This window comes from Sarcophilus harrisii, chromosome 1 (genome assembly GCF_902635505.1).
Source record: "Sarcophilus harrisii chromosome 1, mSarHar1.11, whole genome shotgun sequence".
NCBI lineage: Eukaryota > Metazoa > Chordata > Mammalia > Dasyuromorphia > Dasyuridae > Sarcophilus > Sarcophilus harrisii.
The window spans coordinates 130,599,239-130,611,253 of record NC_045426.1 but is presented as its reverse complement, the minus strand read 5'-3'; the positions used below and the strand labels follow the sequence as shown (position 1 = coordinate 130,611,253).

Sequence of the window (12,015 nt, the reverse complement as noted above, 5' to 3'; positions counted from 1 at the left end):
TCTGATTCTTTATGACCCCATTTGGGGTCGTCTTGGAAAAGCTACTGGAATGGTTTGTCATTTCCTTCTCCAATTCACAGAGGAGGAAACTGAAAGCTATCCTTTTCTCTCTCCCTAAAATTTATAAGCTCCAAATATAATATATACAAAACAGAATGGGCAAAGAAAGATGTATGCACCCAAAGCTTTGATCTGTAGGATGTACTGTTTGCTTCTCTCTCAAAGTTCATATAATACAGATATTACAGTAAAGCAAATTTGTAACAGGATTGGTATTGAAACTGGGAGGAGAGTGCATAGAAGAGGGGAGCTTTTCAGAAACATTTAGCAAATAATAGAAGAGAGGAATCTACTCAATAAATCCCCCTCCTTGCTTCTTTTGTTGCACACCAATAACAGTGATCTAGAGGAAATTTATGGCTTCATAAATCTGTTTACAGCTCTGTCTCTGAGTCACTGTCTCTGTCTCTCTCTCCGCACTCTGTCCTTCCCTCCTTTTTTTTCCCCCTCCCTTCCACTCTACTCTCCCTCCTCCCTGCCTCCTCTCTCCCTCCTCCCTGCCTCCTCTCTCCCTCCTCCCTCCTCTCCTTCTTTTCCCTCCTTAGAAAGGTATCACTGGCAAAAAACTCCCGAGTTGCGCTCCGCGAATAATACAAGTTGCTGCCTTCCCTCTCCCGCCCCCTGCGGGCAAGAGTGGGAAAGTAAGGCTCACAACTACTATTCATCTCTACACTCCTCTTTCCCAGTTCTTTTACCCAAATAACATCAACCCAAAACAAGGTTAACACTGAGGTTTCTTTTTTTTTTTCTTTTAAATATTGTTTTGTCTTTGTTTTTTTTAAAAAAATAATCCAGTCATTGTATAAATCAGAGCACAAAAAAGGACTCAGAAGTGGAAAAGGGGAACATGAAGGGCTGACTAGTAGAGTCCATTAGAAATATAAAGGGAAAGTGGTAGCTAGGTGTGCAGAAGTTAGAGCACCAGCCTTGAATTCAGGAGGACCTGAGTTCAAATCTGCCCATAGACACTTAACACTTTCTAGCTGTGTGATCCTGTGCAAGTCACTTGGCACTTAAGGCACCAAAATAACTTTTGGTCCTCAGCCTTCCCTCCCTACTAGTCAGACCACAGCAACTTTTAGTCATCTCTGTCTGAATGAATGGAAGAGCTGGAACACAAGCTTAGGTACCCAGCTTCTCTCAGCCCATTCCCAAGAAGGGTGCAAATAATATATGTATATGTGTTTGTCATTGTTTACCAAACTATCCTGTTTGTTTCCCAGTTCTTTACTCCTGTTCTCTTCTTACCTTTAAAAATGTTTTAAGGACCCTTTTCCCTTTTTTGCCCTTTGGATAACTCTGCTACTAACTCTCCCTTTTCTCCCCCCACTTCAACCATCTCGCATTGAAGCAAAAACAAAAACAAAACAAAACAAAAAAACCTTTGTATCAAATATGCATAGTCAAGCAAAAGAACTCCCTCCATTAGCCATGTTCAAAAATACAGGTTGCATTTTATACATTGAATTCATCATCTCCTTGTCAGAAGATAAGTAGCGCGCTTCATCCTGAGTGCTCATGATTGGCTAATTCATTACTTAAGTCTTTCAAGTTGCTTTTTTTTTTTTTAAATAATGTTATATTACTATAAAAACTATTCTCTTGGTTCTGCTCAATTTATTAAAATTGTTATTCGAGGTACAGGACAAGTTTCTGCCTTCCTTCTCATGCCCCAGTTGATATGTCTTCCTAGTTCTGATGGTTTTTTTTTAATCTCTTTTGTAATTTACTATAGCATTATGATGCTCCATTGCATTCTTATACCACAACTTGTTCAGCCATTGATAGGCACTATCTTAGTTTTGAATTCTTTGACATGATGAGAAAAGCTGTTGTAAATATTTTTATACATACATGATCTTTTTTTCCCTTTGGAATATAGACTAAGTGATATCAATGAATCAAAGGGTATGCACAGTTTGGTGACTTATGAAGTATAGTTAATAAATTGCTTTCCAGAATGGCCATAGCAATCCATAACCCACCAACAGTATCAGTATTCCTATTTCCTATAAAAGACTTCAATAAGTGTCATTTTTCCTTTTTTTTTTTTGTCATTTCCCCTCAATCTTATGGTTGTGAGGTAACAGCTCACAGTAGTTTTAATTTTACATATTTCTAATTATTAGTAATTGGAGTATTTTTATATATGTCCGCATATGGATTAGGTTTCTTCCTCTGAAAACTACCTGTTTATATACTTTGATTATTTATTAATTGGGTAATAGCTCTTTTTCTTATAAATTGAATACATATACACATCTTAGAAATGAGAAATTTATAAGAAAAAATTGCTGCAAAGATTTTTTCTAGTTAGCTATTAATTTAATTTCATTAATTTTGTTTGTGCAAAAACTTTTCAATTTTATATAATCGAAATTGATTATTTTATCTTCTATGATCCTCTCTACCATTAATTTTATCTGAACTTTTGGGGAAATGTTTCAATAGAGGCAGCCTATTCTGAGAAATTTCAGCTGACTGCATTAAATTAGGCTGACTTGCCCTAAATCTCAAATCGGCTCCTACAGCTTTTGAATCACTTAAAATATTAACTTTTATTATGACAAATTAAGCAGAAAATTGAATGTTAAATTCAAGATTGAAATTATATATGACTGCTACGAAAAATAATGCTCTCATGGTATTTTTAAATGCTCTTTTGCTAGAATAAGCCACAATAAAATATGTATTTTTTAAATTTGCCTGATAAAATTAGAAGCAAATGAAACTGTTGTCTTTTGTTTTAAGAAGGGGATCAATGACATCACGGGTGATATCTTGACTTGTTCATGAATTGTATGTAAATGAGGCAGATTTGCACAAAGCCTTTCTCTTCCTGAGTCATCAAAACCTAAAAGCAAGAAAAAAAGTCAAAATGACTAGCAATGGCCAAGAGTGCTGTAGATGACTTTGGAGTCTTCAGTGCTTGACTGATTGTTTCACAACTCCTGCTTCGACTATCTTCACAGTCTTTGTAATAAATTGTTCTCATCTATCCTTTCTGCCTGGGAAAATCTCCACATGCTTGGTGTAAACCAAGAGTGAGAAATGTGTGGCCCATAGGCCATATAAGGCCCATCAAATCATTTGGTCTGGCCCTGCCAAAACAACCATAGGCAATGATCAGCTGAAAGCTGACTGCTTGAGTTTTTAAGTTGGTCATTTTGTATGGCCCAAGAATGATGTTATAAATATCCAAATTGCCGTTGGAAGGAAAAAGGTATCCCCATGCCTGAGATAGATATTCTTCTAAGTCACCAAAGGGTTTAAGGCCTGTAAATTACCCTCTATCTGGTTTAGCCTTTTTGCTGAGACAATTTACTGATGTGTGGCTGCTGCTGTACATGCTGTAGTTTCTTGGCGTCACAAGTGAGAGTTGGTGATTCAGGTGGACAGCAGAGGTAAGTGAGCATCCCTGAAAAGGGCTCAGCAAACCCTCACACCAGAGGTGTAGCCCTCTCTGAACACCCGTTGCACCCCAGAAGCAAATAGAATGCTATTGCATTGAATAACCCATCTTGAACTAAAACTTATTGGGGTTCACATTTTTTATTTGCTTCATTGATATTGATTTACTAATGTGAAGAAGAATGATAGATTTCTCTATATTTCATATGAGAGCAATACCCTGACTTCCATTCATCTAAAATATGCCTTCTAAAGATCTAAATGATATTTTCATGTCTGTTTTACATAAGATTGCTTTATATCTTTTTAACTGGAAGCTAATACTTTCATCAACTAATTCAGATTCTCTATTTTTTTTTCAGTCATAGTCAAAGTGGAAGTGGAGGTAAGATGAATATTTTTATTATTCATTTCTTTTGTACTATATCATCTGTATTTAAAGAAGGCATAAATATTCACTTCTAGATCTGGGATATTCCATAAATCACTTAACTTCTCAGAACCTGTTTTCTCAACAGAAAAAGGCAAATACTAATACAAGTATTATTTATCTTACAAGGCTGTTATAAAACTACATTGATGTGATACATGTAAAGTGCTATGTAAATACTAATATAATTTCCAAACTAGTTAAATTATAGTTAAATTCACCTGTACTCCCTATTTGAGAGCTAAAAGCAATATGAAATGGTAAAATAGATGACTATTTTAAGAAATGGACATAAACATGGAATATAGTTAAAGTTTATTTTTCATCAAAGGTTTGGTAAAAGTTTTAATATGAAGACATAGTCCTGACCTGTGATTTCACTGGCAGAAGGAGCTCCCAAATGAGGCAATTCCCTCTAGCAATGTATGTTGGTATCTTCTCTGCAATGAGGCAATTCCCTCTAGCAATGTATATTGGTATCTTCTCTGCAACTTATAGTACCAGGGAGTTTCTGAAAGTACTGAGAAGTTAAATAATTTATGTAGATACACAGCATGTATCAGAAACAGGGCTTGAACTGGATCGTTCTTGATTTGAGACTAGCCTTATCCATTCTAACTAGTCTGACTATATATAAATATGCACATATTTTAATTAACAAGGAATTTTTTTCCTGCCATCAAAATCAAGGAATGTTCCCAATTAAGGATGATGAAATTTATGATGGTGTTGAAGAAGATGATGATAATGGGTAAGAGCATATGATTTGTCATTCGTATTTTTTACTTAAAATTGTAATATTTTAAAAATAATTATTCTTGCTATTCCATTAATATGAGACAAAAGAATAGACATTATGTGATCAAGGAATAATTATTTAAACATATTAACTGAACAGAACTGACATTTTTGCACTCATTGGTAGGAGTAAATTAGATGCTATAATTATACTAGAATTGTCTTTTCTATTTGGGGGACTTCAGAAAGAACACAGATGAGGTGATAGAGAAAAGAGATAAAGGAGAATAATAAGTATTATTACATCCATTTAATTCAATGACAATTTATTTTGCACCTCATGTGCAAAAATAAATCTAACAAATTAAAAATATAAAGGTAATTATGATCTAAAATCGTAATTCTCAAGGTTTTTGGCCTTTTAAATTCTTAAAAAATATTGAGGATTTTTTCAAAGAATTTTTGATTATGTGGGTTTTATGTATCAATAGGGCAGCTAGGTGGCAAAGCAGGGATCCATAGTAATATAAGACAAACTGCTATAAAGAATTTAAGGAAAAAATTGTGGTGCAGTGGAAAGAACATTCTGGGTTAGAGGGTCTGAATTCAAATCTTACTTCTGGTGCTTGCTACTTGTGTGATCTTGGGTAAGTCATTTGATGTCCCTGTGTCTCATTTTCTTCATTTGTAAGAATGAACTTGATGGCTTCGGAAGTACCTCCCAGCTCTTATCTAGATCTATGAACCTCAATAACCCTGTAAGATCACTTTTAACTACAGGAAGAAAATGATGTCTTTGGGTCAAAGAAATATTCAAAAAGCTGTGTCTTGAAGAGTCACACTTTAGCAGCCAGAGATTAATTAAGATGGGGGGGGGGATAAGGAAAGGGGGGAAGGAATTCATTTTTAGAGATGGAGAACAGCTGAGTAGAGACATTAGGTGAGAATGATAAATGGAGAGTAGTCATTGTTTTTTCAAAGAACTTAATCACTAATTTATTATTTTTTACAAAACATTTAAAAGGTAGTACAGAATTATAAATATTATTGTACAATCTAAGACAATTGCAAAAGACTCATGATCGAAAGTGTTATCTACATCCAGAGGAAAAACTATGGAATCTGAATACAGATTGAAGCACATTATTTTCATTTTTGTTGGGTTTTTTTTTTTCCTTTCTCATGGTTTTGGTTCTGATTCTTCTTTCACAACAAGACTAATGTGGAAATATGATAGTACATGTATATCAGATTGACTAATGTCCTGGGGAGGGAGGTGAAGAGGAAGGAGGGAGAAGAATATGGAAATAAAAATATGAGTAAATGTTGAAAACTAATAAATTTTTTAGAGATAATTATAAAATGGGAAGAATGCAACACAACTAAATTAAATAACTATGGCATTTGTAATATAGGCAACATAATAATTAGCTCTACTTAGGTTTTAACCCTTTTTAAAAATTATTTAAACTGAGAAATCAAGAATTTAGAGCTAGAAGAAACCTTGGAGGTCATCTGTTCTAATCCTTTCATTTTACATTTGAGGAAATTAAAGTCCAGGGAGGGAAAGTAAATTATAGCCTATGAACTACTGACATTATATGTTAGAGCAAATTAATATGTAAATATATAAAACTTGACCTGACTTCATATTTTTAAAAACAGATAAAAACTCAGTGAATAGGCCAGATGGCCAACACAGCTAGGAGAAACTCTCAAGAAAACTCATCAAAGAAACCATACTTTAAGAACCTGCCTCTAAGAGAACCTTCAAGTTCTCCTTCCTTCTTTCTTTTCTTTCTTCCTTCCTTCCTCTTCTTTCCCTCTATCCCTCCTCCTTTCTTTCTTCTTTTCTTCCTTCCTTTCTTTCATTTTTTTTCTGAGACAATTGGGGTTAAGTGACTTGCCCAGGGTCACACAGCTAGGAAGTGTTATGTGTCTGAAGTCAAATTTGAACTCAGGTCTCCTGACTTCAAGTCTAGTGTTCTACCCACTATGCCACCTAGCTGTTCCCTTTCTTTCATTTTTTAATAAAAGTATGAGGTTATCTACAGTTTTTTTTAACTTGGATATATTTGAGCCCTAAATTAGGATTTTTTAAAATAAATTTCAAAATTGCAGTAAAAGCAGATGTATAGTTTGAGATGTCACAATATTGGCTGATTTTAATTCTCTAGTTCCCTCTATAAAAAACAGTGCTATTCTTAAAGTAGATACATCTTTTTTTATTAATTATTTTCTTTAGTCTTCAAGACAATATGATAAAATGGAAAAAAAAAAAACTTTGTTTTCAGAGTCTGAAGATCCAATTTTGAATCCTGAGTCTGATACTTAACTATTTGTTATTTTCTTGGTCAAGTCATTTCACTTCTGTGAAAGTGAGTTTCTCCATTTGTAAAAAGAGTTAGATTAAAACATCCCTTTCTTCTCCAAGTGCTATGATTCCAGCCATTGGTTCTGTTAAGGAGTCAAATGAATGTATAAATGAAATTATAGCCCTACCTAAGACTTCTAGAATGTTTATAATTAAAATAAATATCATATAAGTCTAAAAATATTATGGATTGTTTGCTGTCTGAAATTTAACCCATAATCAATAAAGTGTGAATGATGAAGGCATCTGAATGTCAACTCAAAAATCTTTACAGTTCAATGATTGCATTCTGATCAATGCATGCATGCTCCAAAGCTCCACGCTACAGGGCGAAGAGAAGAGTAATTCGTGGACCTGGGGAATTTTGAAGATGTTAAAGGGAAAAGATGAGAAAAAGAAAAGTATACGAAAGAAATCTAAAGACACTGAGTCAGACAGTAATGAAGATATGGTGTAAGAGTCAGCCAACCATGTGCCATGAACCATAATGACACTAATATTAATCCAATGCTACTAATATTTTCATAACCAAGTAACCACATAAGCAAATTGTTTTTGATAAACCAGTTTCTTAACATGCTCTCTGTAATTAATCATCACTGTATTTTTATTATTTTTTTCTTTCACTCATAAGTTCACTCACCTAAAGGATGGTAGTTTTTACAAAATATAATTTACTTTTCCAATACACACAAAGAGTATACATTAAAAACAGATCATTTTACATTGTGTGCACAGCTAAGATACAACATCATAAGGGCATATTTCATTATTTAAATAATGAATTTATGAAATGCTTTTAGATTGAGCACTATAGAGCATGTTCTCTTTTAGACATTAACTCTCTAGTTATGCCTAAAATAAATAATTCAATCCAGAACATTTTTGTTCACTGCTAATCAGAGAACCACATGCTAAAATAAAGAATATCACATTTAAATATACTTAGAACTTCAGTTTTTATTACTCTTTAAATTATCTATTTCTTCAGTGCTGTACTTTAGTTAAAAGCTATAAGGCTTTATCCTAATGAAAAACAAAGACCTGGGGTTGGTTTTTTTCCCCCATTTCCTTTAAAAGATGGATGGAAAAACCTTCCATCTAAATTTAAGATGATAAACAATATTCCCTTGTAAAGAAAATCTTTACTTCAAATGGATTTACCATAGACACCTCAAATCTAGTCAGTCTTCCAAAGTCATTCATCACATGTATCCAGGAAATTAGTTTTGAAACTTCTATTAGAAACAATAGCTTATCACTTTGATGAACAGAACACTTAAAATTTCTAGGAAGAAATAAAAAGAAACCTTCTCTATATATTACCACTTAAGAATAAACCACATTGCACGAGGCATTACTCTATCCTTTAACCACTTTATAATGATTTTGTATCACTTTTAAATTCATGATTTCACTTTGAGTAAAATGGACATTCCCCTCTTGGTCACCATTTTTTCTGCATTGCACTAACAAGTTAAAATACTTGTATTATTTTTGTTGATTTGAAATTCTGATGGTGATCAAATTGGAAATGGATCAAAAGATTTAAACTCAATTTGCCCTAGCCATCCATGTGGCTAAGTGGTTTAGTGACAACCTGGGACCCTTTAATCATGTCATATGACTTTGCTTTCTGGTTTCAGGAATCAGATTTATTTATTTCTACTCAAGTGATTTGGTCAGTCATATAAACATAACTTTGATCATGTTTCATTTATCTTGGTTCAATGCAGATTTCCAAATGAAACCCAAGTTTCATGGTAAAAGCTGGGTCTCACTGTGGAAATGGAAGATGAGAGGGGAATGGCAGTCAATCAGTTAATTAACTACTGAAAGCCAAAAGGCTATCACTTATTCATGTCTAATATAAATAATAAGAAAATATTTGGATTCATATTATAATATGATTGTAACTACTTTTATTTTTTCCCCAGTTTCCCTTCTCCCCCAAAGAACCTTGGATTGGGTAAGTAGAGATGATGTATTCATCTTGTTTCTTGGTCCATGATATAGTAAAGACAGCTCTGAACTGAGAGGAGAAAATTTGGGTCCTACTGTTTGACCTTTTAGCCAAGTGCCCTTTGTCCTCCCTAAATCAATGCCTTCATCAATTAATTAAGTCAGTTGCATTAGGTAATCTCAAAAATAAACCCCAATTCTAAAAATATGATCTTTGATCTATGTTTATATATGTGTTGTAAAAAGTTCTGCTTTAAGTGAATAAATGAATGGATGCATGGATGAATAAATGAATGAATAAAAAAGCATTTTAAGGACTTGTATACCACGAACTATGCTTAAGTACAGGGAATAAAAAAAGGAAAAACTAAACAATCTCAGCTTTTAAGAAGCTGTTATCCTAACTGAAAGAGATAATATATATAAAAAAAAATCCAGCTACAGAACTAGAAGTACTGTGGGTTCAGTGAGGAAGATGACAAGGCCCAGGGTTTTGATTTATACCAGTAGATTAGTGCCAGGACTTCAAGATGCAGAGGCAGGACAGATAGAGGCTGGTAATCTTCTATCTCCTGCAAAGGCATAGCCCTTTAACATTCAAGCAGCTGAGAAGCAGAAGAGAAGAAAGATAAAAGGAGTTCTTAGAACTAATCCAAGGAGCAGGTAAGGAGAGAACTATTATATTTGATACTTATAGCTTAATTAAATCAGTGGTTTCTGGGTTGCTGAGACTTTTGAACATCTCTGAAAACTATAGTTTCAGATACAATGATCAATTCACTACCTTAAATATTTTCAGAGAATGATTGTTCTCTGGAATATTAGATTATTATGTTAAGAAAATAAATGCCATACCATTTTATATTTGATTTGATATTTTAAACAATGAACCTTTTTTTTAATAGTCAGATTCTAGAATTCCTTGCATATTCAAATTTGACTGTGTTTCTTAGAAAAACTGCTATTTAATCACAGGGGACTCAGCCTAGATGAAGAAAAAAAAAATTCTATAAATTATGCTAATTCTTCTCATCTTCTTTGCATTCTCTCCTTACTTTGTCTGAGAACCAGCCTGGTTAAGTTCAGAAAGGTTGACCTTTAAATTGTGACAACAGCCACAACCTCACTGATGGTCCCATACACAAAGTTTTTCCAGATAGGTAAAAAACTATTGACATGGCCTTTGAGACCCCATGGTCACTTCAGTTACACAATGAGGTATCATGATAGGGAGTTTCCTGAAGGATTACCAGCTCACTGGGGGAAAAATTAGGATTTTTTTTTACATTGTTTTATATTCTTCATATTTTGGACACATGTAAAAATCATCCTGGAGACCATCCAAAGTAAAAAGTTTTAATGCATTTATGTGATTTCCAAATGATCTGGACGAGGAAATAGCAAACCATTCCAGCATCTTTGCCAAGAAAACCCTAAATGGGATTGTGAAGAATCAGAAACGACTAAAGAACAGCACCTTAGAAGAATGTCACAAATTGCCTTCTAATTTGTTCCTTTCAAAATGATACCAATTAAGCATCAATGTCTATTTCAAAAGCAAAATTAATCTTTCTTTGTTCCATCTCTCCTATATTTTGTGTTTTGTTAGACGTAGGAGATGAAGTCTATGATGATGTGGATTCCTCTGACTTCCCTGCTCCACCCATAGAAGTCAGGTAAAAGAAACAACTTTTCTACTTTTATTGCCTATGGAATTAAAAAAATTACAGAGTATCCAAAATTGTCTTAGTGTGGTTTTTAAGCTATTAAAGCCCATTAATTAAATTAATAAGAGAAAATTTAGACTAGAAATCTAAAATTTGAAGAAAATATCAAGTTTGGAGTAAATTTCCAATGGAAGTAAAATCATTATTCTAATTTCACCTCTTTATGCAGCATTAGATAACATACGTAGAAGAGACCCATTTTACCAGATTATCCATTTATTATATAGAAATTAATCCAAAGCTATTGAAGCTTTACACTTCAGTGAGACTTTTGGGATACCCTGTACAAGTAGAGGACACCACAGATATCAGTTTATTCCTTTGACCTAATTATATCAGTTGTGTTCTTGTTCCCTATTTTCCTTACTGTGTTTCTGCCCTTGCTAGATCCTTTTTTCTGTGCCCTTTGGCTTCCTTCTTTGTTCTTGCTGCCTCTCCCCACCCTGACATTGATCTCTTCAATTCCTAAATAGTCTACCAGTCCCCTTGCACTAATCCAGCCTACCCATTATTATACTTGTAGGACCTGGTGTGTGTATCTTATCTACCTATTTCACTTTCATTTTGTTCCCCTCTCTAATTTATAATTTTCAACTCAGCACTGAGACTGCCTGTTCAAGTCCCACTATTCCACAAGCAGATTCTTTTCCTTCTTTCTTTTTCTTCCTTCCTTCTTGTCTTAATTTCTTTCCTTCCTTCTTTCTTTCCAATTTTTTTTTTTTTTGTTAAAGCAATGGGACCTCTAAGAGAGACCGTCTCTTATTCATATCCATTATTCACACACACACACACACATACACACACACACACAGAGAGAGAGAGAGAGAGAGAGAGAGAGAGAGAGAGAGAGAATAAAGCATTTGTTACTATAAAAATCATTTTTATAGCATAGGAAATTAATGAAAGAAATTTTAGGCTAGAATCCAAGAAAAACAACAGTAGCTATTAGAGTAAGATTTCCAATGGAAATGACATCAGGTATTCTAATTTTATTACTTTATACAGATCTATGTAATATATGTAGGAAAAGTCCATTATAATATAGTATCCATTTAGTGCACAGAAATTAATTCAGAATAAGAGAAACTAAGCCAGCATTATAGCACTTAGCCAGAAAAATATAATCTATTCTATTTGCACATGAAATATTTTCAAGATTCCATGCTAACCCTGAAAATTCTTTATGACATTTCCATCCTTTTGCCAAAAATTATTCAACTGCAAAGAAGATGGAAGTTTAACTCAAGGCCAAGTTTTGTTTTGTTTTGTTTTAAATGCTGCTATGCAGCTCTGGCCAACCCAAGTTCCAAAAG

The 12,015-nt window shown here is 33.7% G+C and overlaps 1 protein-coding gene across 9 annotated transcripts in view; it reads left to right on the top strand.

The window, feature by feature from the left end:
* Positions 1–12,015, top strand: part of FYB1 (FYN binding protein 1) — a 198,048-nt gene that overhangs the window by 165,076 nt on the left and 20,957 nt on the right. For 8 of the 9 annotated variants that reach the window (XM_031964378.1, XM_031964391.1, XM_031964383.1 and 5 more), the window contains 5 exons: positions 3,834–3,856; positions 4,592–4,652; positions 7,329–7,466; positions 8,951–8,982; positions 10,585–10,651. In XM_031964378.1, coding sequence (XP_031820238.1) covers positions 3,834–3,856; positions 4,592–4,652; positions 7,329–7,466; positions 8,951–8,982; positions 10,585–10,651 — 321 coding nt within the window. The remainder of the gene's footprint in view (positions 1–3,833; positions 3,857–4,591; positions 4,653–7,328; positions 7,467–8,950; positions 8,983–10,584; positions 10,652–12,015) is intronic. The other variant, XM_023496121.2, reaches the window with a different exon arrangement.